This window comes from Bos indicus, chromosome 7 (assembly GCF_029378745.1).
Source record: "Bos indicus isolate NIAB-ARS_2022 breed Sahiwal x Tharparkar chromosome 7, NIAB-ARS_B.indTharparkar_mat_pri_1.0, whole genome shotgun sequence".
Taxonomy (NCBI): Eukaryota; Metazoa; Chordata; class Mammalia; order Artiodactyla; family Bovidae; genus Bos; species Bos indicus.
In genome coordinates, this window is record NC_091766.1 from 12,169,390 (window position 1) to 12,194,820 (window position 25,431).

The 25,431-nt window shown below is 55.6% G+C and overlaps 3 protein-coding genes and 1 non-coding gene across 10 annotated transcripts; 1 reads left to right on the top strand and 3 right to left on the bottom strand.

Annotated features, from left to right (window-relative positions):
* Nucleotides 1-6,891: 6,891 nt before the first annotated feature.
* Nucleotides 6,892-9,944, bottom strand: IER2 (immediate early response 2). Its single transcript, XM_019964034.2, has one exon. The coding sequence runs from the start codon at nt 8,535-8,537 to the stop codon at nt 7,869-7,871; it is 669 nt and encodes a 222-aa protein (XP_019819593.2). The 5' UTR covers nt 8,538-9,944; the 3' UTR covers nt 6,892-7,868.
* Nucleotides 9,945-11,461: 1,517 nt separating this feature from the next.
* STX10 (syntaxin 10) lies at nt 11,462-24,994 on the top strand. 7 transcript variants are annotated; one of them, XR_011567496.1, is made up of 9 exons: nt 11,462-11,600; nt 11,851-12,020; nt 12,205-12,299; nt 12,372-12,434; nt 13,995-14,102; nt 14,197-14,303; nt 14,401-14,495; nt 20,496-21,077; nt 22,040-24,994. XR_011567496.1 is itself a non-coding variant. In XM_019964032.2 (8 exons), the coding sequence occupies exons 1-8, from the start codon at nt 11,566-11,568 to the stop codon at nt 14,644-14,646; spliced, it is 750 nt and encodes a 249-aa protein (XP_019819591.2). In that variant the 5' UTR covers nt 11,463-11,565; the 3' UTR covers nt 14,647-14,944. The 7 variants fall into 7 exon arrangements, 3 of the variants coding, with proteins under 3 accessions (XP_019819592.2, XP_019819591.2, XP_019819589.2); XR_011567497.1 differs by adding an exon at nt 16,451-16,539 and having other exon boundaries at nt 11,473-12,020; nt 20,899-21,077; XM_019964032.2 differs by lacking the exons at nt 20,496-21,077; nt 22,040-24,994 and adding an exon at nt 14,570-14,944 and having other exon boundaries at nt 11,463-11,600.
* Nucleotides 15,860-15,932, bottom strand: TRNAG-UCC (transfer RNA glycine (anticodon UCC)). Its single transcript has one exon. It is a non-coding gene; the product is annotated as a tRNA-Gly (tRNA).
* On the bottom strand, nt 17,323-22,950 carry NACC1 (nucleus accumbens associated 1). Its single transcript, XM_019964028.2, has 5 exons — nt 21,993-22,950; nt 21,727-21,900; nt 21,157-21,262; nt 20,977-21,074; nt 17,323-20,180 (listed from the first exon to the last, which is right to left on the bottom strand). Exons 1-5 carry the CDS (start codon nt 22,948-22,950, stop codon nt 19,918-19,920), a joined length of 1,599 nt encoding a protein of 532 aa, XP_019819587.1. The 3' UTR covers nt 17,323-19,917.
* Nucleotides 24,995-25,431: the final 437 nt, after the last annotated feature.

The following is a 25,431-nucleotide window of genomic DNA, read 5'->3' on the forward strand; positions in this document are numbered from 1 at the left end:
CCAAGGGTAGATCGAGCGCCCGCCCCGAGCCGCTGGCAATCTGGTCAAGGTCTGCGTCTTAACCGCCTAAGGCGGCTGGACCTCGCCCGCGCTCCAGGAACCGGCTAAACCGGTCTGGGAGCCGCTTCTGGCTCTAGTCTTGACCTGTGGACAGGCCCTTTCCCAGCTCAGCGGAGTCCAGAGCTGGGGCTTGTGTTCCTTGGGTCCCACACAGTGGAGGAAGTAGGGGTGGGTGGGGGTGATAGCGAATCTCTAAATGGGGGTTGGGGCACCACTAGAGCTATCCCCTACTTGCTCTCCCTCGGGGCAATCCTCTCTGGACGTCAGTTTCCCAGTATGTGAAAAGTGGGCATTAAAAGGACTGGCCTTAAAGCAAAGTAGCAAATGCATCATTCATTCACAACAACCACTTAGTAAGCGCCTACTGGGTTCATCTCTGCCCTCATGGAGACCGCAAGCTAGAAGAGGAGACAAAACCAAAAGAAAATGTAACACTGAAACTGTGACAAATACTACGACCGTCATCACCAATACTACTACAAAGTAGCTCGTGATCAGAATGGAAATTAACATAGGGGTCTTAGACCAAAATGGAGGGCAGAAGGGGAAATTCGGTGATGATTTGCTCTTGGGCTAAAATGAGTTAACTAGGTGAACAAGGAGGAGAAGTTGGCCTGGTGGCTTAGTGGGTAAAGAATCTGCTTGCAATGCAGGAGACTGCCTGTAATACAGGAGACCTGGGTTCGATGGCTGCATGGGGAAGTTCTTCTGGACAAGGAAATGGCAAGCCACTCCAGTATTGCCTGGAGAATCCCATGGACAGAGGAGCCCCGCGGGCAGGCTACAGTCCACAGGGTGGCAAAGAGTCAGACACAACTGAGTGACTATAAACCACCATAGGGAAGAGAAAAGAATCTTAGGCGATAACAACATATACAAAGGTCCTGTGGCTGGGAAGGTTGTGGAAACACAAGAAACAAAAAGTAGGTCAGTGTAGCCAGAGAATGACACAAGATTAGCCAGGGATGGGCGGAAATCGAGCAGCATCTTTCAGTCATAGGAGTTTTGTCCTTCTTCGCAAAGCAGAATTTTCCTATTTCTGGGACAGGGGGCAAAGTGATTCAATGTTATTTAAATAACTTAAGGAATCCCTCAGAGTCTCTCCCTTTTCAGCTAGTCTAAGGACCTGCATGCATGCTCAGTTGTGTCAGACTCTTTGCAACCCCCATGGACTGTAGCCTGTGAGGCTCTTCTGTCCATGGAATTTTCCAGGCAAGAATACTGGAGTGGGTTGCCATTTCCTTCTCCAGGGGATCTTCCTGATCCAGAGATCGGACCTCTCATCTCTTACACCTCCTGCATTGACAGGCGGATTCTTACCACTGCCACCGGCCAAGCAGTAGCCTGAGGATAGTCTTCCTTTGGCAACAATGTCTTTAACCTTAATCTTCCTTTGTAACAAAGAAAGCTGTCTGGAACCTCACACTAGCTACTGTTTCAGCAGGGTCTTGTGATATTGTTTCATTTTCATTGTAACTTTTTAAACTGTTACCTTTCATGCATCATGGTGTTGTTTAGTCGTCAATTACAAATTGGCACTTTCCATGGGTGCTTGCCATCTACCTCTACAAGGATTAAGTTGTGTACTGCTACAGCTGCTGAGGTCCAACACCCCCTGAAGGAGTTCAGGGTGGAGAGCAGAAATGAGGCATTCTGTGCTGGGGGTTGTGGTGGGGGCTGGCAGGACAGGTCTTCAGACAGTTAGATATTCTCAGGAGCTGATTTTCTGAGCCTAACTCTTGAGTCTCCTCATATAGAGAAAAGCACTAAAATGCTTCATGGTGATGACTAGTGGAAGCTTCAGAAGATCAGGAAAAATCTACAAAAAATTGTTTGCTTGATTGCATGTACTCCCCCTTTACCAAAATCACATCCATACTGTCCTTTCCACCTACATCTTTGGAATTGTTTCTCAGAGCTATCTGAGATGCTGTCTCCTGGGCTGCAGTTCTCATTTTGCCCCCAAATAAAACTTAACTTGAAACTCTCATGTTTTGCTTTCTTTTTTTTTAAGTCGACAGTCCTTAACTCATGTCTGACTCTAGTGAGTGATTAACAAGTGAGTTAAAAGTTAGAAAAATACATATTACTTAAATAACGATACATTTGTTAAGCAGATGTGACAAAAACCCTGACCCTGAAATTTGGGAAATTCAATTATAAGGGCCATGGGAAGCCAGTGAGTAATGGGATAAAAAGTATTAAGCCCTTAGCACCCCAGACAACCATATTCACTCATTCAGGCCTGGACTAGGCATTTGTGGAACTGACATTTGAATGGGGGCACGGATGCTAACCCCAACATAAACATCAGTAGATGAGCAGTGCTTTAAGGAAGGCTGAGCAGCGGGATACAGGAGCAGAGTAGCACAGTGGGGTGTTATTGTTATTTTGGATCAAGTAGCCAAAGGAGGCTTCCCCAGGGAGGTGACATTCCAGCAGAAACCTAAAGAAAGTGAGGATGGACTTGTGCATATCTGGGAGAAGAGCATTGTAGGAATAAGGAACAGCAAGTGCAAAGGCCCTGGGGCTGGAATACACCTGTCCTGTTCTCCAAGCAGAAAGGATGTCAGAGTACTTGAAGCAGAGGAAAGCTGGGGGAGTCATATGATCCAGTTTGCATTTTATAAGGTCAGTGCAGCTGCTGCATAAAACAGATTGTGGGGGTCAAGGGCAGGGTGGAAGCAACTGCCCGATCCCAAGTGAGAGGTGGGATCCCAGCTCAAGAAGGGTGGGAGCCATGGGGTTGGGAAAAACTTGGAGTGGGATGGGAAGTCTAGTTGACAGCACCTGAAGAAGGAGAAAAAGGAAGTCAAGAAAGATTCCACCTCAGTTGAACTGCTGGCAGTAAGCAGCAAGAATCTTCTTTAGTTCCTGCTAGGTTTGGAATACCTTAGGCCCTCAAGGGGAGACAGAGAGAGAGGGTTTGGCCAGACAAGTCTGGAGGCTGGGAGGGGAAGTCCAAGAAGGAGAGTGACATATGGGATTCAGTATAGAGGTGGGCTTCCCTGGTGGCTCAGACGGTAAACAATACGCCTGCAATGTAGGAGACCCAGGTTCAACCCCTAGATGGGTCAGGCTCCAGTATTCTTGTCTGGACAATTCCCTGGACAGAGGAGCCTGGTGGGCTACAGTCCATGGGATTGCAGAGTCAAACACGACTGAGCGACTAACACACACACACACACACACAGACATATGCACACGCACACGCAGACACACACACACACAGAGTTGGCAGTTAGGGCCTGAAGACTGAATGAGGCTGAGGCTTCCCTGGTGGTTCAGTGGCTAAGAGTCCAGCTTCCAGTGCCGGGGGCCAGGGTTCTGCCCAGGTCAGGGAACCTAGATCCCACATGCCACAACTGAAAGATCCCGCATACCACAATTAAGACCCAGCACAACCAAATGAATATTTTTTAACAAGAAAAAAGACTGAAGGAGTCTATCTAAGGTTGACTATAAATAGAGACCAGTGCAGGGCCTGAGGTGGGAACTGTTGGTGAGGTGGGGAGTAAACCAGGAGTGTGAATGTGGGGCTTAGGAGGAAGAAAGAATTAACCCTGTCAGACCATTAGGATTAGAACAAACTCTGGAGCTGGGAGGGGAGTTCTTATTCACATTGGCAGAGGGAGCCATTCCTCCAGCTCCCTGGGCTTAGCACAGCGTCTGTACCCACTCTCCCATACATCATACTTGTATTGCTGCACGTGCTTTTTTTTTTCAAAACAAACTTTTTATTGAAGCATAATTGATTTACCATGTTACGTTAGTTCAGGTGTACAGCAAAATAATGCAGATATACAGATAAATACTATTTTTCAGATTATTTTCCATTATAGGTTATTACAGATATTATAGTTTCCTGTGCTATACAGTGGGTCCTTGTTTCTCTATTTTATATACAGTAGTATATGTCATATGTGCTTTTATTTATTTTTAAAATTTATTTTATGTATTTATTTGGCTGTGTCAGGTCTTAGCTGTGGCATGCCGGATCCTCACTGCTTCATGTGTGATCTTTCGTTGTGGCACAGGGACTCTCTAGTTGTGGCTTTTGGGCTTAGTTGCTCTGTGGCATGTGGGATCTTAGTTCCCCAACAAGGGATGGAACCCATGTCCTCTGCATTGCAAGGCAGATTCTTAACCACTGAACCATCAAGGAAGTCCTTTAATGTGCTTTTATTTTAAATTTTTATTTATTTATGACTGCAATGGGTCTTAGTTGCGGAACGCAGGCTTTTGTCTAGTTGAAGAGCGCAAGCTCAGTTAGTCTGAGGCACGTGGGATCCTGGTTCTCCGGCCAGCAATTGAACCCACGTCTCCTGCATTGGAAGACAGACTCTCAATCACGGGACCACCAGGGAAGTCCCCTTGTATGTGCTTTGAAATGAACTGTTGCCATTCCAGCCTCTAACAATAATAAAGTACTAACAATAAACAATAATAATAATAATTATTAGCCTCTAACAATAATAAATCATAAAGTGGCATACCTTGCATGTCAGGCACTTTACTAAGCACTTTAAGTATATTATCTCACTTAACTGTCAGAATAAACCCAAGAGATAGGGACTATTATTGTCCATAATAAAGTCAGGGAAACTGAGGCCCAGAGAGATTAAGTGACTTGCCCAAAGCTGCACAGCAAGTACAACTGGTCATCTGGCCCTGGAATCTGTCCTCATCCGGCAACTTCCACACCTGGGCTCTGTCACTCAGCATGTTGGTTCTGAGTTATCTCCACCCCACCCCTCACTCCCCAGGAGATCTCTCAGGCTGAGGCCTTTCATCCTTTAGGGAGGGAGTGGTGGACAGTCCACATTCTACCAGAGCAGTCCAGTCGGATGAGCACGTAGGTTGTTTTTTCAATTTGTGCCCACTTTGGACAACACTGTAGTGAATACTCTTCTTGAGCCTCTTTCTGCAGGTCTGAGGTTCCCTGGGGTATCCGCTGGTCATAAGACCGGTGATACTTTCAATTTTCACAGCTGTGGTCCAGTCGATCACTGCCCAGAGGGTTTGTCCCAATAACCCAAGGCCATGTAATGGCGTGGACACCAAAGTCGATTGTTGTGACAAAATTTTCAACTTTGTCTATTCTTATGGGGCATAAATACACATTCCTTACAGGGAGGCCTGGCCGGCTGCAGTCCTTGGGGTCGCAAGGAATCGGACACAACAACAATTCTTATGGTGAAAGGGGGCTTTCCAGATGGTTCAGTGGTGACGAATCGTCCTGCCAAGCAAGAGACCTAGGTTCCAGCAGATCCCTGGGTGGGGGAAGACCCCTTGGAGGAGGAAATGGCAATCCACTCCAGTATCCTTGCCTGGGAAATCCCATGGACAGAGGAGCCTGGCGGGTTACAGTCCATGGGGTCGAAAAGACACGACTTAGTCTAAACAACAAATGGGTGAAATGGGGTCTTAGGGAGGGGAACGTATTAAGGGTATGTATGTGTGTAGGGGGGTATTCGTCCTATCTCCCACGGCAGCGTCTCCAGCCCTCAGCCCCCGCGACCGGGCGCCGGAAACCCCCAGGCGGCCCGGGCAGGGGCGGGGGTCGGCCTAGCAGCTTCCCGCGGAAGGAAGCGCCAGGCGGTTCCTGAGACAGGATGCGCGGTGATGCCCCCTCCCCAGTCGCCGGGGACTTCCCGGGCCGGGCCAGGTTTGCGAGGGAGTTGCTCCCACGCGGACGCACTGAGCTACCGCCAGTAGTGTGGGGTTCCAGTCCCCCCACTACATCCCTTTGGGGAGTTGTGGGTCGATCCCCCGAGAGGGCGGCAACTGAAGTCTCATATTTCCCGGGGGGGAAGGCTGCGGAGGAGGCGAGGTTCCCTTGAGGTGAGGGGTGGGAGGTGGGGTTAGGAGGGAGGAGGCTGAGGGACACAGGGAGGCGGGGGTGCGGTGGGTGAACGAGCCTGGAGGGGAGCCAGGGGCGGGCGTTCTGGGGCGGGGCCGCCCCTCCACCGCGCCCTCCTCCTCCTCCCCTCCGGCCTCGGGGTCAGGTCCCCCGGGTCTCGGGAAGCCCGCAGTGGCGGGGCCGGCCGTCTGGAGGCGGGGCGGGAGCTTTCCCAGCGCCTCCCGCCGCCCTCACTCCCCGCACCTGCGGCTCCTTTGTCCTCCCCACAGCCCCCACGCCCACCCCCTGGGGCAACCCCGACTGTCACTCTCCCGAACTGGCGTTGGGGAAATTGTCAGGGTTTTCTCTGGAGGTGGCGAATCTAGGGACGGGGTGGGGCCAAAGCCAACGAGTGCTCCCGCGGGTATTTCTAAACCAACAGTCTCGAAGGGAAGTTGCTGGGGCCCATTTCGCGTATGAGGAAACTGAGGCTGGAAGCTCGGGTCCTTGCCTGAGCCACACAGTTAAACTGCTTGAGACTGGAACTGGGCGTAAAGGGCGCTCCAAAGCTCACCTGTCCAGCCCCACCCCAATCCTGGGAACCCTGCCGATTCAGTTAATCAAGTGGGGGGAGGGTAGCTATCCTTCCATTCTCCAAAGGAGGCCCGATACCCAAGTCGGCTAGGGGCACTGTTCCCAGCAGTATCCCCCAAACATCTGAACTCGGAAAGCCTTCTCACCCAGAGGTGTAGGGAGGGGGTGTGTGTCCAAGATCCCGCCAAACGTGCGACGTTTAAGGAAAGATCGGAGCACCAGGAGCCCAGTACGAAAGTGCTCTGGCAAAAAGGGGTCGGCCCCTTCCCGCCCACTCTGCCCACGTGGTAGCGGTCAGACCGGTTTCTGGGGCCCCAGCAAGCCGCCGCCAGCTCTTGACCCTTTAACCCTGCCCCTCCCCCACCAGGGAAGAAAACCAGACGGGCTGCACAGACTTTGTATACAATTGGTCTTTATTTTCCTATCTGGCGATTCTAGCAAAACGTCCAGATAGAGGGAGTTACCAGAATCCACCAGTAAAGGCAAACAGAACCCCAAAACGCCCTGGCGAGAATCTCCCGCCTCCCCCATACTGGCCAGTCTCGCCAGCCACTGATCCCAGCTCAGCCTTACATTGCTCCCCCCATTTTTGTGATTCCGACCAGGAACGTCCGGGTTGATCGTTTCTGTGGGTCTGAGGGTCAAGCTTGAGACGGTGAACATCCCCACCTCTAACGCACCACATGAGAAAAAATTTTTAAATGAAATTAGATCGGCCCTCTACCACCGGAGGCGTAGGGGCTTCGGGCAATAACCCGCAGCAAGGCGCAGTGACTCAGGCCGCCCTCCTCCCATTCCCCAGGGCGGTCCACACCCCAGGTCCTCCTCCCGGCCCCCACCCACGCACGGCAGCAGGAAGCTCCCCACGTCTGCCCCATGACGCAACGATGACCGCTTGCACAAGTATGTCACTGGAGGGGGAAGGGGAGTGCCTGGAATTCTCTTAAGTTGGAAACGCAAACACCAACGATTGAAAAACCTTATTGAAAGGGCAGCATAGCCCCCAGTTTAAAAAAAAAAAAAAAAGTCCGACCCTGAGGAGTTTCAAGAACCAAGCCCTTCTCCCAGTTCCAGAAGGAGTCGGTGAGGTTCACCTCCCAGTCCGTTAAAACAGCACCGATGGGAGCAGCAGGTCTGGGGGGGAAGGCGCCCGCGCCCCCGGCTCAGGCTCCTCGGCGTCGCCGCTGCACACAGGTAGCGACGGTTCCCCGGCGGCAGAGTCCCTCTCGGGGCCTCTGGGCAGCCCGGGAGACGGCTCCTCTCCACGGCTTCCGCGAGCGCTCCCCCGGGGGTGGGCCTCGCTTCGGGTCTGCGTACTCTGGCCGACGGGTCGGCCCGCGATCTGGGCTCCGGTATAGCCGCTCAGGAACCCTCAGAAGGCCACCACGGCCCGCACCAGCACGTTGAGCATGTTGTCCGCCGGGCGGCAAGCTGGCTTCGCCTCGCACGCCGGGGACGCCGTCGGAGAGCTGGCAGCAGGACTGCAGTTCAGGAGACCGGAGAAGCGCCTCTGCAGGACGCGCGCCAAGTTGGGGAAGGCGCCCTCCGCTTGCGCCGGAGGGGGTTGCAGGCGATCAAGGACCTCCGAAGAGGCCCCTTCCTCCTCCTTCTCTTCTTCTAAGCGGGCTTTCTTGCTCGGAACCAGAGCGGCGTCCGCACCATCGCTAAGGCTGCTGCTCCGCCGCTTGCGGCTGATTTTGGCGGGGCGCTGGACACAGCGGGGAGGGGTCTCCTCGGCTCTCGGTGCCTCCTGCGTGTCCATGGGTTCCGGAGAGGGCTGCTCACTGTTGCCGGTCGCTGCCTTGGCTGCGGCTTCCCGAGGCGGGTGCAGGCGAGGGTCAGGGGAGCGGACGGGCGGCAAGGGCACCTCGGGTTCCTGGGCTTCCACCTTGGCTGAGAGGTAGAGCTCCCGGGCGCTGCGCATGACCAGCGACAGCTGCAGGCTCCGGTGCAGCCGCAAGCCACCGCGCTGCATGCGTGAATGGTACATCTTCCACACCGACAGGGTCATGATCCGTTGCGCCTCCTTCTGCACTTCCATAGCTGCTGGACGGCAAGGGCGGCAGAGACTCCCGGCTGGGCACGGCAGGTGGCAGGTGCACTTCGGACAACGCGCTCCTTCACGCAACCCTCAGCAGGACAAGCCACGCGGAGACACTGCCAGGACGCTCTGCCCGGGCGCCCGCCACCCGGGCCCTTTTGTACCAGGAGTGAAGTCACCGAGACGCCCCGCCCAATCAGAGAGTCGCATCCGGGCTTTCCGCGACGCCTGGGCGAGAGACTCCTTAAAGCGACAGAGTGGAATTTACTGAGAGAAGAAAAGGGACCCGAACTCCTGTGAAGAGAAGCGTCCCCCAATCCAAACTGAACTCTCGGGGTGGTCTGCTTTCTCAGGGCCCCTCACTGAACCCGCGCGCAGGCCCGGTGGAGGGGGGCCGTGGGTGGTGCTCAGGGCCCACCCACCGGTTGTGTCTGGAGACCCCAGCGGGTCGTAGGCTGCACGTTTCCCTTCGCACCCGAGAAAACTTGAGTTCCAAACGGTAGATCCCCGGTGGAAACTGTATCTACCATCTACCAGGAGCCTAATTAATGTCTGTTTTGGTTTTTTTAAATCAATAATGGTGCTAACATTATGCACTTGCTAAGTGCCAGGCGCTAAAGGCTTTCCTATCATAAACATCTCATTGATCTCTCACTTCCATCCGTGGAGGGTAGTTGTATCTTATTTCTTTAGGCGGGGACATCCAGGGACAGTGACTCGTCCAATATTTGCTAAACGAATACTTGAGCCACTGCGGTGAAAGGGGACCAGTGGAGTCTCCAGCATTCCTGTCTTGCCAGCCTCCGCCCACCCTCCTCACTCCCCTTGTTTGGAGGCGGTAAGAAGGCGGGACACACTGTCTGGCTCTAGGGCAAAGTTGCCACTCCAAGGGAGGTGGATCTGCAGACAGGAGCGCAGCCCAAGCTACAGTCTCTGTGTTCCGCATCGAACATCCCCCTCAGTTTCCCTCGGCACGAAATCCACCGTGGGCGTCCATGCCCTAAGGCGGAGGACCCGGCAGCAACACAGGCCGAGTGAACACGTGGCTGTGGCCCCCCACACGACGCAGCCGAGCTCCGCCTCTGCTCCCGGGGAGGCGGAGTTGGATTAGGACTTGGAAACTCAGCAACGCAGAGATACAGCAGACAGAACACATCGGCCCCACCTTCTGCTACGCACTAACATTCCAAGAAATACTATTTCCAGTTGCTCAAAAACCGCGGAATTGTTCGAACAGCTCTCTTCATTCGTGGTGTGGGCCCTTTAAGGGCAAGCTCCCCCGCCCCCTCCACACCGGTGCGCGAACCTTCCCGCCACTCTATCAGCCGTACTTCCACAACTAAATTTGGAAGTAGTGACGTAGGGCCAGCTCCAGCCGCTTCCGGATGCCCTAATAAGGACAAGGGCCGGATCGCAGTACAAGACTTTAGCCGGCCTCTTCCGGATGAGCGGGGGTGGTGCCTTAGCCTCCCTGCACGCCCCGCACCCCGCCACCCACCCGCCACACCCACCCCCGCCGCCCGCTCTCCCTCTACCGGCAGCTCGAGCTGGCTGGAGCCCCCGGCTTCCGGAGCCGCGTCCAGCGGGGTCGGCGGAGAGTAAGAAGAAAGTTTCGCTTCCTTCCCTTCGGAGGCCAGAAAGGTGTGACAGCTTTCCGGGAAAGCCCCCTGCCGGCGGGCTCGCATTGAAGCCACCTCCCAGAGACCTACACAAAGACCTTGCCAACACAAGCAGCTACTCCCTAAGGACCTAAGGATCACTACATTCCTGTCCTCGCCACCCCTCCCATGAAAACTCTCCCAGACCCCCATTCATGTATTTCTGCACCTCCACCAAACACTGATCTTCTGCACCTTTGGAGCATGCTCATATCCTCCACACCCAACCCCGGCACAGGGAAACTCAGCAAGTATTCTCTCCTCTAGAAGACTTCTCCCCAAACTGTCTCCATTCAGCGATCCTTCCACATATTATGGCAACCTGCTGAGGACGCCCCCATTTCTTGTCCCTTCCCTCCACGAAACGTCACAACGACATCTCCAGCTCAGAAGCTCTCTCTGACGCACAACAGAGGCAACCCTCCAAGGACTTCTTCAGACGTCCCGCTCCAGAAATCCGGACCCTACACAGGGGACAGCTGCTTCCCTCCTATAAAAAACTGATTTTCCCGGCGACGCCACACAGAAGGGCTCTGTCACATAGGTGGCAATCCTATGAGTCCCTCTCCAGACCTTCCCGGTCCCGCCTCACACGCAGAGGACTTCCCCGCAGACCATTCTCAGAGCCACCACCACACCCATTCCGGCGACCCCAAGGGTCGCACCCAGAAAGACCTCACCACCCCGACCCCCACCCGCATCCCCTGAAGCTTCTCTAGGGCCCCTACTCAGGGCCAACCCGCTCCAGGGCGACCTCGAGGCTTCCCTCCTCCGCAGGAAAAAAGAGGAGGGGAAGTCTCCCCCAGAACCTCACATAGAATGCCCGCACTTCACCTGCCCCCAAACCTGCCACTCCGACCCTGGCCTGGGACCATCTCGCATCTCCTAGGACAGGATCTGGGTGCAGGCTCAAGGAGTCCATAACGATGGCCCACAAATTAATGAGCCCCTTCCCCAGCCATAATCTCGCCTGTTTTGAAGGAGACATTATGTACATTGCTCGGAAGGGAAAACTGAGGTTGCGCAGCAACAATCCGAGGGGCTGGGTCTCGAACCGATGGATTCGGAGCTCTTGAGTCGAACCCAGTTAGATAGAACTAGGACACTGCTGGGGACCGGGAGCGAAGGGGCGGTCCGTGCAGACAGGAAATCGTCTCTGCCCACAACCAAGATGACTGAAGAGAGAGCGGATGTTTCCGCACTTCGGGCCGAGGGCCACTCTTTCTCCCCTGGCGGCCCGGCTCTCGGTGGTGGCATGGGTCACGTGACGGGGGGGCGGGGTGACGGTGCGTCCCGCACCTCTTGGAGGGAATTAGCTTCTGAGGCCGAGAAGGGAGGGGATTCGGCCTCGGGCGGGTGGGGGGCGTGATATGTCTCTCGAAGATCCATTTTTTGTAGTCCGAGGGTGAGTGACAGCGATGCGGGAGGACACGGGGTATTGTGTCCCCTTGCCAACCAGTGCCCGCGTGCCAGCCGGTGCATGTCAGGCATTCTGGGCACCGCCGTCGGGATCGCCCCGTGGCCATGTGGGAGGGGTCCGCAGGGGGATATAAGGGTCTCCTGAGCTCCCAACCTGTTTGGGGGCGTAATGGTGGGCGGAAGGACCGCCTGCTCCCCGCCCCCGCCAGCCGCGCCCGCTGTGCCCCTGCCCGCAGCGAGGTGCAGAAGGCGGTGAACACGGCCCGCGGGCTGTACCAACGGTGGTGCGAGCTCCTGCAGGAGAGCGCGGTGGTCGGACGCGAGGAGCTGGACTGGACGACCAACGAGCTGCGGAATGGCCTGCGCAGCATCGAGTGGGACCTCGAAGACCTGGAGGAAACCATTGATATCCTGGGGGGGGGGGGGGCGGGGAAAAGGGGGGTGGCATGGGGAGAGTCCATTGCAGGGGCAGGGGGCGCTGAGAGCCAACATTTGGGGGAGGCTGCACACCTAAGAGGTGTTGAGGACTTTGAGGCGTAGCAGGGCGCACGTTCTGTTGGGCTCTGGCCTTGACTCGACTCGCCGCATACGCATAGTGGAAGCCAACCCCGGCAAGTTCAAGCTTCCAGCCGGAGACCTGCAGGAGAGAAAGGTGTTTGTGCAAAGGATGCGGGAATCCGTGCAGGTGAAGAGAGTTTCCGATGGGGTGAGGAAGGTTAGGGCGTCTTTCACTCTCTGATGCTGTCCTTATCTGTAGGAAATGAAGGACCATATGGTCAGCCCGGCAGCCATAGCCTTCATGGAGAGGAATAACAGGGAGGTAAGGCATTCCAACCCAGTGCCCTCACCCCCCGTGTCTCAGTGTGGTCCTCTGAGTGCACGCCTGGCCCCTCTGTGCATTCGCCTGTCTCCTGGGGACCCGTGCGTCTGTCCCTCTGCTTGGGTCCTCATCTTCATGCACAGTTGTGTCCATGCTCTCTACCTGCCTGCTCTTTCTGGATGAGCCCAACTGATTTCTCTCTGTGTGTGTAATCCCTTCTACCATCTCCTGTGGGTCTATACTCTACAGGTTTTCTGTGTGTGTGGCAGCCTGTCTCCTTTTCTTGCTCTCTGTTATTGTTTCCAGGACATGTGTTTACCTTTTTTTTTTCTCCTTTTTTTGGGCTGTGCCCAGCAGCACCTGGGATCTTAGTTTGCCCAACCAGGGGTCGAACCCTTGTGCTTGTGGCCCCTGCATTGGGAGCTTGGAGCCTTAACCACTGGACCACCAGGAAAGCCCCTGTGCTTTTTTTTTTTTTTTTAATCTGTGTAGGCACTTGACCTCTCTGAACTTGGCCCCTGAGTGGATCCCTGTCGGCCTTGGGTAGATCCACTATTTCCCTTTTGTGGGTGTAGTTGCCCTGTGTGTGTACCCACTCCTGCCTTTTCTGCGCATTCTCTCTGCTGCCTCTGTGTTGATGTTCATTCTTTGCATGTTGTGTAACAGCAGCCTCACTCAATACACCTACATGGGGTCTGGAAGGGTGGGGGGCTGAAGCCTGCAGCAGCTTGGGGTCCTATGGCAGGATCCACGTGCCTTCCAGGTGTGCTGTTTTGGGGATTAATGTTCAAATCCTTTGTATTTATTTATTTGGCTGCATCAGGTCTTAGTTCCCCCACTGCATGTGGGATACTTTTTTAATTAATTAGTTTTTGACTGTGCTGTGTCTTTGTCACTGCACAGGCTTTTCTCTAGTTGCAGTGACTCCTCTCTGGTTGTGATGGGCCCAGACCTTGAGGGCTTCAGTAGTTGCAACATGTGGGCTCAGTAGTCGAGGTTCAAGGGCTCTAGAGCACAGGCCCAGTAGTTGTGGCACATAGGCTTGCTTGCTCCGTGGCATGTGGGAATCTTCCCAGACCAGAGATTGAACTCATGTCTCCTGCATTGGCAGGCGGATTCTCTACCACTGAGCCATCAAGGAAGCTCTGACATGTGGGATTTTAGTTCTCCAACCAGGGATGGAACCCATGCCCCCCACATTGGAAGGCAGATTCTTAACCACTGGACCACCAGGGAAGTCCCTTAAGTTCAGATTCTTAAATACCTGTGTTTATAGGTTTATAAACATGCCAGGATTAATTTATTAAATCCTTGTTCCATCCTCAGAAAACAGGGTTTATAGCCCTCCCCATTTTACAGATGAGGAAACTGAGGCACAGGAAAGTCAAGTGGTATGGCCTTGGGGTCACCTTGCTAGTTAATAATGGCCCTGAGGACCCAGGCCATTCTACTCCTGAGACTGCCTTCCTGAGTAGGCACCATCTAGATTTGCCACAAACCTTGTCAGTCTCTGCCGGGAGTGGGCGACCCTCCTTGAGCCTGCTGTATGGGTCCCTACAGATGCTGACAGGCAAGCCGGCCATCCTGAAGTCCTCCAGTGACTTGCTGGATGCCAGTGTGGTCTCGACCACCTCTCGCTACATTGAAGAGCAGCAGGCCACACAGCAGGTGCGTGCAGGCAGCTGGCAGCCCCAGGCTGGAGGAGACTGCGGACAGCTCAGGGCTCCTTGCCAACCTCGGTTCCCACCCTTCTACCCTGCAGCTGATCCTGGACCAGCAGGATCAACAGCTGGAAATGGTGTCTGGGAGCATCTCAGTTCTGAAACACATGTCCGGCCGAGTTGGGGAGGAGCTGGACGAGCAGGGCATGTGAGACTGGGACCCCGGGGGTGGGCCAGGAGCCCATGGCCAGCTGCTCTGGTGTGCACAGAGCCTCCGGGGGCTGATGCCTTCCTGGTCTTGGCAGTATGCTGGACGCCTTTGCTCAGGAGATGGACCACACCCAGTCCCGGATGGATGGGGTCCTTAGGAAGATGGCCAAAATATCCCACATGACCAGTGGTGAGTCCCCTGGGGTGGGAGAGTGGGGAGGGGTGCTGCCTCCCCTCTGTGAACTCTGACCCTCTTGCCCCCAGACCGCCGACAGTGGTGTGCCATTGTGGTGCTGCTGGGGGTGCTTCTCCTGGTCCTCGTCCTCTTCTTCTCTCTCTGATTCCGGTCCTCCCCAGGGGGCAGCCCCTCCAGCTGCGGGGAGCTGGCAGGGCCCTGCCCCCTGGGAGGATGGGGAGGTCATGCCAGGGGAGCTGTCCCAAGGCTCTCATCTAGAGAGGACCCTCAGGGCCCCGGGCTGGAGCCCCTACCACCAGTCTGGTCTTAAGTGCACTTAGGGGGTGGTGGAGGAAGGGAACCTCAGACACACCCCTCCCCATCTCTACTCCCCAAAGCCATTGCTTTGCCCCTGTGCCTTCTACATGTGCCAACTTGGAAATAAAATCCCAGCCTTTATTATATATGTTTGTATCATACGATATGGTGATCTGAACTGGTGGCTGCCCCTGAATGGGAACTCCTGTTCTAAGACGCCTGCTTGCACACCCTGGGGCCAACTGTGCATGCGTGCCCATGTGTGTTAGGGATTTCAACGGTTGACATTCAGTGCAGAAAAGACTATTCTGGTGTATTTCTCAGATTTCTTTTATTACCATCAAAAAAATCCAACCACTGATTTTTCCTTGAGTTTTTGAACTTCAGCCTGAACATCTTTTGCTTGTTCTGTGTCGCCAGTAGGTGAATCCCTTTAGCTGGGGAGCTCAGCTATGACTTCTGAGGGGCCTCTCAGTACCACGAGGCTCTCTTGTACACCAGGTCACTTCCATCCTTTTGTGATGCAGTGTTCTAATAAGGTGTGAGCGTGTGCTCAGTCGTGTCTGTTTGCGACTCCATGGACTGTAGCCCTTCAGGCTCCTCTGTCCATGGGATTTCCCAGGCAAGAATACTGGAGTGGGTTGCATTGCCATTTCATTCTCCAGGGGATCTTCCCGACTCAGGGGTCAAACCTGTGTCTCCTGCATTGCAGGCAGATTCTTTACTGCTGAGCTACCTGGGAAGCCCGCTACAAGGGGGCGTTTGTAGATTTAAGGACTTTGTTGTAGAGCCTACCCGAGTCGGAAATGATCCCTGTAAGCTGGGTAAACTTGTAAGTGAATATTCACTTAATGTCCTGGATGTTTCCATCCTGAGCAGTATGTAATCTGACATCAGAACCACCTTGTATCTTTGACACATTGTTATGTGTTATGTGTTACAAGGCTGTCTGTCATCCCATTCAGCCCCAAAGGCTGATTTGTCAAGAAGAACCAAATACATACAGATTCCCTTTTTTGGGGGGGGGCGGGGGCTGTGCCAAGCAGCTTGCAGGATCTTAGTTCCCCGACTAGGGATCAAACCCAGGCCCCCTGCAGTGGAAGTGCAGAGTCTTAACCACTGGACCACCAGGGAAACAGGGAAGTCCCCCTCTCTTTTTTTTAATTTTTATTTTTCTTAATATATGTATTTTATTGAAGTATAGTTGATTTGTTTTTCCCTTTTTTATTGTTGTTTTTAGTGCAAAACCACTACCACTGATGTTATGGTTCAGGTTGTCTCGATCCATTCTATACTTGGTTCTCAGTCTTCCTGGGCTTAAGAGACGTGCTTCTGGGGGTCTGACACCACCTTGCTGGGATTGCTTACATGTTCAGACAGGGCTTTCTGTTCCTTGAGGTGACTTTGGACCAGAATCACCTCAGGATTTTTGTTGGTGACGCTGTTGGCTCCCCCAAACCCTGCTTTCTGTTGGCTGAAGCGAGGCTTCAGGACTCCAGAGGGGGCTGGCCTTACTGAAACATGCCCAAGTGACCCTGTGAATTGTCACCCTCAGTGATCTTCCCTATCGAAGTCTGAGGCTCCCTCCAGTCCTCATGGGGTGGTGGGACCTGGGCTGGGCGGAGATGAAACCTCTCTGTCTACGTCCCCAGCATGGATATCTTGATTTGATGGATTCTCTTAAGATCAGTCAAGTTCTCCCTCACTGCTTGAGACATCTCTGAATCCACAGGCTCCTAAGGTATGTTTTGTCTTTTGTTTCAGTTGATAGAATTTTCTTCTGTTCATATCCTCAGGATATGAAGATTCATATCCTCTTTAAAGCCATCCTGACTTTTATATATATATATATATATATATATATATATATATAATTTGCTGCACAGTGCAGCATGTGGGATCTTAGTTCCCCTTGATCAGGGATCATAGAACCTATGCCCCTCTGCACTGGGAGCAGTCTTCACTTCGGGACACCAGGCAAGTCCCCCAGTGTTCCTCTGAATGCACTGGTTCAGGATGGGGTGAGGGGTGTGGATGCAGGTCAGGACTTGTGTCTGGGGCTGGGGGTGTCAAATACCATGGGAGGGCATCCTGGGGGACCCCAGAGCAGGATTTAGGGCTTACACCTGTGAGGCAACAACCTGGGGTAACCTATTGGCTGCCTGAGTCTGAAGCTGTTTCCCCATCTAAAATGGGGTCCCCCTCAAGCTGACTGAAGAAGGAAATGGCACCCCACTCCAGTATTCCTGCCTTGTAGAGGTAGATGGCAAGCACCCATGGAAAGTGCCAATTTGTAAATGCCTTGGATGGAGGAGCCTGGAGGGTTACAGTTCATGGGGTTTCAGGGTTGGACACAACTGAGCAACTAAACTCAAGTGACGTTAAGGCATAATGTTTGGCATGGCCATCCTGAGGGCCCCCTACCCCCACTGCGTTTGTCAGTGTGACACCCTGGGGTATGGGGGTGTGGACGGAGGGTGGGACCCACCACCCCATGCCCCCAGTGAGCAGCTGGCAGCAGGGCTGTTACAAAGGCGTTTAGTTTATTCTCCTCATCAGTATCACTGATATTCTCACGGTTCACATTTCCCAGTGCGGCTCCTCTTCTTACAGTAGTTAATGTGCAATCTCACTTACGGGCCCGGGGGTGGGGAGGGGCTCGGCCCAGGGCGGGGAGGGCGTTGGCACTCCACGCAGACAGACTGTCCTGCGTGAAAGAGGCGAGGGTGAGTGGGCGGCCGGCAGCGGGGAGGGAGGTGGCCCCCCCAGTCTTTTTTGCGTTGGTCGGTGGTTCTCCATGTTCCTTTCTGGCTGCCCGGGCTTGGGGGTCCATGCAGCGCAGCGCAGGGCAGGGTGGGCTCGGGTGGAGGGGGCAGGGAAGGCAAGAAGGAAAAGCAGCAGGCCACCCAGGAGCAGGAAGCAGGGCGGGAGGGCGCAGGGGTGGCTCCCGGGGTAAGGCACAACCCTGTCTTTGGCTCTCCTGGTGAGGAGTTTCCTCCCCTGCACCCCTGCCCAGCCCCACTCCCCACCCCTCCCCAGACCGCCAGGGGGGCGCCTCCTGGGGTCCCTGAAACAAGAGGGCTCTGCTACCCAGCCCAGTGCTGCAGGGGCTCAAGAATAAAGGCGAGGAGGGGCTGGACAGAGGCCTGCCCAGGACAAGGGGGTGGGGAGGGAGAAGACCCCAGTCCCAGAGAGCTGGCCCCCACTAAGGCCTGGAAGGAGGGGAGCGCCTGGGGACTCCGGCTTCCTTGTGGGGTCTGGCTGGAGCCCCAGCCCACCTCTCGGCCTTGGTCGGCCCGGCAGCTTGCCAAGTGACCAGGATATTGTGCTTTGGGATCTATGCTGGGGTGGGTGCTGAGACCAGGATTGGGGTGGAGGGGCAGGATAGATGTGACTAAGGTGCTTGTGCTTTAGTTGGGGGTGTTGACCCCCCTACACACTTGAGCCAGCTGAGGCCAGGAAAGCAGAGTCCCAGGACCCCAGCTGGACCGATCCCCCCACCCCTGCAACAAGCAGATGTCAGGAAGGACCCCCCACCCCGGCCCCACAGGCTGGTGGGGGCTCCTGGGGTTGGGGGGGCAGGCCTCCAAGTCAGGTTTCAAGGGTCCAGTGGGCCCACCGCCTCCTGTAGTCCCCTTGCCTTTGGGGAGAGGCTGCTGGGAGCAATGGGCGAGTCAGACTGGGGAGAAGACAGAGGCATGAGAACAAGGGCTCGAGACAAAAATGTGAAATTGCAAAGAAATGACACCCAGTGGGTGTGTGTATGGGGGAAGGGGAGTAGAGTTAGAAAAAAAAAAAAAGAACCCTCTGAGTTTACATGTAGAACTCAAAAACCTGGGACACCCTTGCAATGGAGCCCCATGGGGGAGGCATTGAGGGGTGAGTGGGAGCTGGCCGGACCCAAGGAACCCAGGCAGAGTGGGGCTTGGGGGGGCCCCACCTTGGAAACGCGCACCCACACTCCACACACATGCGCAGCACATTCAGCCTGCCCCCTGGCCCCCACCCCGTCCTGCCTTCCACAGCTCCACAGCTCCGGGGACCAAAGGGCACATCAGACCCAGTCCCATTGGTTTGAAAAATAAAAGGAATCTTATACTTCAGTATTTCATTAGCTAAAAAAATGTTTTAAAAAGTATGTACAGGGGGTGGGGGCTGGGAGCCCTGCCGTGGGGGCGGGGTAGGGGTGAGGAAGGGAGGGAAAGGCAGCAGCCCCCTCCCCCTAGCCGGCTCCCCTGGGTTCCACCCCTGGTCCTACTGCCTCTTATGTCTTCATTTGTTTAAGAGCAAAACTTCTACACACGCACGCGCGCACACACACACACATGCACACCCACACGCTTCTGCACGCCCCGGAAACCTCTCCTCCTGTCCTCAGAGACCCACGGTCTGCCCCCAAAGGCCCCCCTCACTCAGGACCTGCCCCTCTCAGGCCCCAGGGCACTGGTGATGGCAAGAGAGGCTGAGCACAGGGAGGGGAAGAGAAGGGCGCTGGGCCTGCCACCGCCCACCACCTTGGGTCGGTCAGTTTCTCTGAGCCTCAGTTTCCTCAGCTGTAAAATGGGCAGTCCTCATGGCCTCGCCTACCCCAGCCCCCAGGTGCAGGGACAGACGAGGGAAACAGGAAGGCGCTTTTGGAAACGTGGAAGCACTGGGAGGTGGTGGTGGGAGGGGTCCTGAGAACCCGGGGGCCCCTGCAAGTCCTGAGGGGCTGCAGTGGGGGGGCGGAGCCTGAGGAATGCTCCCGCTTGGTGGCCCAGGGCGTGGGAAGGGGGTCTTCCCAAGCTCCCCCAGGCTGGCCCCTCCCTGTGCCTGGCCTGGTGAGTGGGGAGAGAGTCACTAGGGGTTAGGAGACGGGGAGCAAGAGCCCCCCGACTGTGCATGAGTGTGTGCTAGAGAAGGCCACGCAGACCTCGCACCACCTGCCATCCTCTCCCAGCCCGGATCCCCGATCGGCTTGGGGTCAGGGGATGGGACAGGGGAGGCAGAGGAGCCGGGAGCATGCAGCACCCCCCGCGGGTCCTGGGGAGGGACAGACAGTAGTAGCTCGTGACCAAGATGGCGGGTGGGTGTGACAGGAGGGGGAGTGTGACGGCCCCGCGGGAGGGTCTGGTGGGGGTTACTGGAGGGCCTCCTCGGCCGAGGGGCCGGCCTCGCCATCGTGGCTGGCCGTCTCGAAGCCGTGCTCCACACCCATCATGTCCGGCTCTATCTTGCCCGTGTAGCTGATGAAGGTGGTGTAGGCGTCGCCCTCGGCCATGAGCGGCTTGACCTTGGGGATCCAGCTCTTGCGCACAACGCGGCGGGCGTTGGTGCACATGTCGGCCGCAATGGCGTTCATCTCGCTCTCCTTGAAGTTGGGGGCGAAGTTCTGGCAGTAGTCTGCAGGTGGAATGAGCCACCCTGGGTAAGCTCCCCTCCCAACAGGCCCTCAGCTGCCGCGGAACTGGCATCCTCCCCACCTCAGGGCACCTCTGCCCACCCCTCAGAGCTGAGGGGACTGAGGCCTTGCAGATTGTTGCTGCTGTTGTTTAGCTGCTCAGTCGTGTCTGACTCTTTGTGACGCCACGGACTGTAGCCCACCAGGCTCCTCTGTCCCTGGGATTCTCCAGGCAAGAATACTGGAGTGGGTTGCCATTTCCTTCTCTAAGGGCTCTGCCCAACCCAGGGATTGAACCTGCGTTTCCTGCTTGCCAGGCAGATTCTTGACCACTGAGCCACTTGGGGAGCCCGAGACCTTGCAGACAGCATGCTACACTACATCAGTGGCCCAGGCTGGACCCAGCTGGGCCATGTGTGTGGGCTATGTGGAGCTGATGCGGGACACCTGGGTGCTCTTGAAAACTAGGCGTCATTTGCCAGAATTTAGAAACTGGGATTTCCACTAGACTTCCCTCTTGACAACTGGCTGAGGCCTGCGGGGAGATCTATCACTCCACGACCAGCCTACGTTGGAGACCCTCTCCTGTCGGCTCTGTGGCTTTCCTTCAGTGTCCTCCCCATCAAGAAATCTCTAACCAATCACAGCCCTCTTCCCAAGAAGCCTAGACTGAACTTCAGAATCCTTCTTAACATCAAAGCCTACCTACTGATCCATCAGGGCCAACACCAGAGAAAAGGACCCCCTGCCCGCCTGTCCTGGGCCCCCAACCCTGACTCCAGAATGGCAGGCACTCACACTTGACGGCGTGGAGTACGCGACTGTCCAGCGGTTTGCGGCTGGGGTTGTTACTGGAAGAGCGGATGCCGGTGCCACAGCTGTTGGCCAGCGTGTTCCTGGTGAGGGCACAGGGGAGGGGAGTCAGGCCCCCGCTGGTGGTGAGCCCTCCAACCCTGGGGGCTCTGGTGGGGGCCTCACCGGTCAAAGAAGGAGGCCAGGAGGCGCCGCAGCAGGACCTTGTGCCGGGTGCCCGCGCTGACGTGGCAGTTCATGAGCTGCGCCCTCGTGATGTACACGTTGGTGCCTGGAGGGGGAGGGGGGGGCGAGAGGATAGCCAGGGCCCAAACTGCCACATTCCCTACTCGTCTAGGGCCGACCAAGACCCCCCTTGATAACTCAACCCAGAGCTGCCTTCTCGACACTCAGGAAAGGAGAGAGACTGTGGCACCACCATCCACGGGGCACCCAGGTGCCCACCCAGCCACCAGTGTCAGAGAAGAACAGGCAGAGAGCATGGAACCCTGGCACCTTGAGTCCTGGGGCCAAATTCTTAACCGCTGTGTTGGTCAACCCTGGAACCACCCCCACGAAACCACTGATCTATGCCAATGTGGCTGAAAATGCCAGCCAATGCTTATACCCGCCTCTGGGGTGGAAACCTACAGGCCAGCCTTTGATTTGTATCATTATGAAGGGGCATCAGGGGCCCCAGGACCCAACCCAAATGAGGGGGCAGGGGGAGCTCAGGGAGGAGTAAGGCCAGCCCACCTGTCACCAGCTCCAGCTTCTCTGAGGGGTCACCCTCGTCGTAGAGCTTGGGGTGGCAGCGGTTGCCAATCTGGTTGATGAGCTCGGCGGGGAGAGATGCGAGGTCCTGCCGCACTCGGATGCGATTCCGAGACTCGGGGGCCACCTGCTCAGGGAGGGCCTCCACCTTCTCAGCTGTGCGGGGGGGAGAGAGGTGTGCTGGGGTCGGGGGTGGAAGTGGTGGGGAGGGCAGTGGGGCCAGGCTGGGGGCTGCGGGGGCACCTCACCAGTCTGGCCGACGTTCATCATGCTGTACATGGTGTACATGTTGCAGATCTGCCGGTACTGCTCGTCCGTGCCCTCCTCGCCCGCGTCCTCCTCCTCGTCCTCCTCGTTGTGGTAGGAGCCGGGGCTGTCGCTGGTGTAGGCGCTTGAGGTGCCGGGGCTGGTCCGCTCTGATGTGCTGGGCCCACTCACCACACCGCCTGCTGCTGCCGCCGCCGCCGCTGCACCCCCAGTCGGCGGACCGGCCCCCGCCCCCGCCGCCACCCCGGTGGGCTGTGCCGCCGCCACCACGGGGGCCTGCTGGGCCGGCCGGTTGACAGCCAGGTCTGGCGTGGAGAACTTGGCCATTTTGCGGCTGCCGTTGCTCCCGCCGCCGCCCCCAGCCTCCTTCTGGCCGCTGTCCCACAGCCGCTTGGCCACGGGCGTGCACTGCACAGAGTCCGACTCCTGCTGCTCCGTCTTGACGCGCGACACCAGGGGCAGCGGAGTGCCACAGGCCGGCCAGCTTGACGTCTGCGCCACGGGGCTCTGGGGCTCGGACGAGGGGGCTTCCTCAGAGTGCAGGCCCTGGGAGTCGCAGCTGGGGGAGCTCACCTTGAGGAAGAATTCGGTCCCCTTCTCCATGATCTCCTGGATCTGCAGAAAGCCGGCCGTGTACATGAGCAGGAACTGGTCACCCATGTTCATGCTCAGGCGGCCCGTGTAGCAGAAGCTGAGGATCTGCTGGAAGGACTGGGGCTGCACGGCTGCCGGCAGCTCCACCACGGCGCTCCGGCTGCTGTTGAACAGGTCCCGGAAGTAGGAGCTGCTGGCGGCCAGCACGGCCCTGTGGGCCTTGAAGGCGTGGCCCTTGACCACTACCGAGACGTCACAGTACAGGCCCTGCAGCCGCTGCTCGTTGAGGCACTCCAGGATGCTGTTGCCAAAGTTCGGGATCTCCATCTGCAGGGTCTGGGCCATGGCGGCAGCAGCTGCGCGGGCGACAGGGAGAGATGGGGGGCGGGGTCAGGTGGTGGACCCAGCCCGATGCCGGGATACAGGCAGGAGTGTGGACAGCAGCCACGTGGTGGAATCTGCCAGGACTGTAAGAATCACAGGGGCCGCCCACTCCTGTCCCAGCATGGCCTGGCCTTTGTGACAGGCTGTCCAGTCAGCTAAGTTGGGGTGGCCCATGCTGGGCTTCTTTCTGCACAAAGAAGGGCAGGGACTCCCTGGGTGGTCCAGTGGCTAGGACTCCATATTCCCAATGCAGGGGACCCAGTTTCGACCCCCTAGTCAGGGAACTAGATCCGACATGCCACAACTAAGAGTCCCCATACCTCAACTAAAGATCCTGCATGCTACTACAATAAAAATTATTAATAATAAAGATTCTGCATGCCCCAACTAAGACCTGGTGCAGGCAAATAAGTGTTAAAAAACAAACAAAGGAGGGCAAAGGCATTCTTACGCATCTGTGCTTCAGCATTAAATGAGATAACACGGCGAGCACCCCATGAGCACTAACCAGCACTAGGACTACACACACAGGTAACTGGCATACAAACACCAAGAAGGCAGAGTCATCTGATTTTTCACACTGCCTTTGCAGGGCTGAGCACGTGACCCAGAACCACCATTTGTTGAATGACTGAATGACCACTCAAGAAACCCTGAAACTGCACGAGAACATTAACAGTCACCAGGGCAATGCAAATCCAAACCACCGTGAGACACCATTTCACACCCACCAGGCTGGCTAGAGAATCCAAGGACAGAGGAGCCTGGTGGGCTACAGTCCATGGGGTTGCAAAGACTCAGTCACAACTGAGCAAATAACACACAGGCTGGCTAGCATAAAAAAGATAAATACTCTCAGGGAAGATGAGAAATGACTCGGGACCCTCCTACATTGCTGCTGGGAATGTGAAGTCATGCAGTTGCTGTAGAAAACCGCTCTTCAAATGGTTAAAGCTGAAGTTACCGGATGACACAGCAATCCCACCTCTGGGAAGTGTACTTGAGAAGTGAAAACATAACATCCACCAGCAGTTAAGGCAGAGAATGTTTGTTGTTGTTTAGTCACTCAGTCACTTCTGACTCTTTTGCTTCCCCATGGACTGCAGCCCGCCAGGCTCCTTTATCCAGGGGGTTTCCCAGGCAAGAACACTGGAGTGGGTTGCCATTTCCTTCTCCAGGGGATCTTCCTGATCCAGGGATCAAACCCATGTCTCCTGCATTGGCAGGTGGGTTCTTCACTGCTAAGTAAAGAGCCTGGGAAGTCCCATGTGAATGTTTAGAGCAGCACTGTTCACAACAGGCAAAAGGTGGAGCCAATAACCTCAAAGGCAAATAGATAAACAAAATGTGATCCACCCACAATGGAACACTGCTCAGTCATAAAAAGGAGCAAACAACTGATACACGCTACAACTAGGATACCCCAAAATATGCTAAATGCAGGAAGCCAGACAAGAAGACCACGCGTTATACGTATTTCATACACCACAAATACGAAATGTCCAGAATGGGCAAATCCATAGGGACAGAAAGCAGAGTTGTGGTTGCCTGGGGCTGGGCAGTGGGTGAGGGTAGGGGCTGAGGACTGGGGAAGCGTAAGCAAACAGGAACGGGGTTTCTTGTTGTCCTCGCAAGAAACGTCCAGTGATTGTGGTGACATATGCACAACTATGAAGGTACCGAAAAGCTCTGAACCAGCACACTTTAAAAACGGGTCAACTGCTTGGTATGTGCATCTGACGCTGTTTAATGAACAAAGAAATTTTAAGACTAATGTCCCCTGTGCAGAACTGAGGATGAGACTTGCCATGTACAGTCTCTATTTTGTTGTTTAGTCGCTAAGTCGTGTCCAGCTCTATGTGACTGTAGCCCGCCAGACTCCTCTGTCCATGGGAATTCTCCAGGCAAGAATACTGGAGTGGGCACAGTCCTTTCTAAATTTTGAACCTGGTGTATGTACTACTTACCAAAGTGAATATTTAAAAATAAAGTGTATGAAATCACACTGCAAACATCTAAAGGGCTTTAGGGGGTGGGTGGAGAAAGAAATGTGAATTTAAGGAACTGCCTAATAAGACCCTGCTCGAGGAGCCCACCCCAATCCTGACCCAGAAGGTACCACCGGAGGGGGGGCGGGGGGGGGGGGCTCTGGCACCTCTCAAATGTATAAACTTCTGCATCACAGTCTATTCCATCAGTGCATGTTCCAATCCAGGAGGAAAAACTGATCAGGCGAGGACAGCACAGCTGATACTCCGGGGGCAATCATGACCCCCTCCCACCCCACTGGTAACGGTGAATCCCCTGCCATTCTATTGGTGTGGAGGGCGGTGGTCCTGAAAGGGCAAGTAGGGGAGAGAAGAGAGGCCTGAGCAGAGTCAGGCTGGTGAGAAGCAACAGTAGAAAAGTGTGCAAAGGCCCTGGGGAAGGAACGGTCTTAAG

Bases quoted from the DNA above. Each gene is read 5' to 3' on its own strand.
- IER2 (XM_019964034.2), bottom strand. From the start codon at position 8,537: ATGGAAGTGCAGAAGGAGGCGCAACGGATCATGACCCTGTCGGTGTGG.
- STX10 (XM_019964030.2), top strand. From the start codon at position 11,720: ATGTGGGAGGGGTCCGCAGGGGGATATAAGGGTCTCCTGAGCTCCCAA. The intron at 12,300-12,371 runs GTGAAGAGAGTT...CCTTATCTGTAG, and splicing joins GGATGCGGGAATCCGTGCAG to GAAATGAAGGACCATATGGT. The intron at 14,496-14,569 runs GTGAGTCCCCTG...TCTTGCCCCCAG, and splicing joins AATATCCCACATGACCAGTG to ACCGCCGACAGTGGTGTGCC.
- NACC1 (XM_019964028.2), bottom strand. From the start codon at position 22,950: ATGGCCCAGACCCTGCAGATGGAGATCCCGAACTTTGGCAACAGCATC. The intron at 21,901-21,992 runs GTGAGGTGCCCC...CCCCCCGCACAG, and splicing joins GATGAACGTCGGCCAGACTG to CTGAGAAGGTGGAGGCCCTC. The intron at 20,181-20,976 runs GTGAGTGCCTGC...TTCCACCTGCAG, and splicing joins CGTACTCCACGCCGTCAAGT to ACTACTGCCAGAACTTCGCC.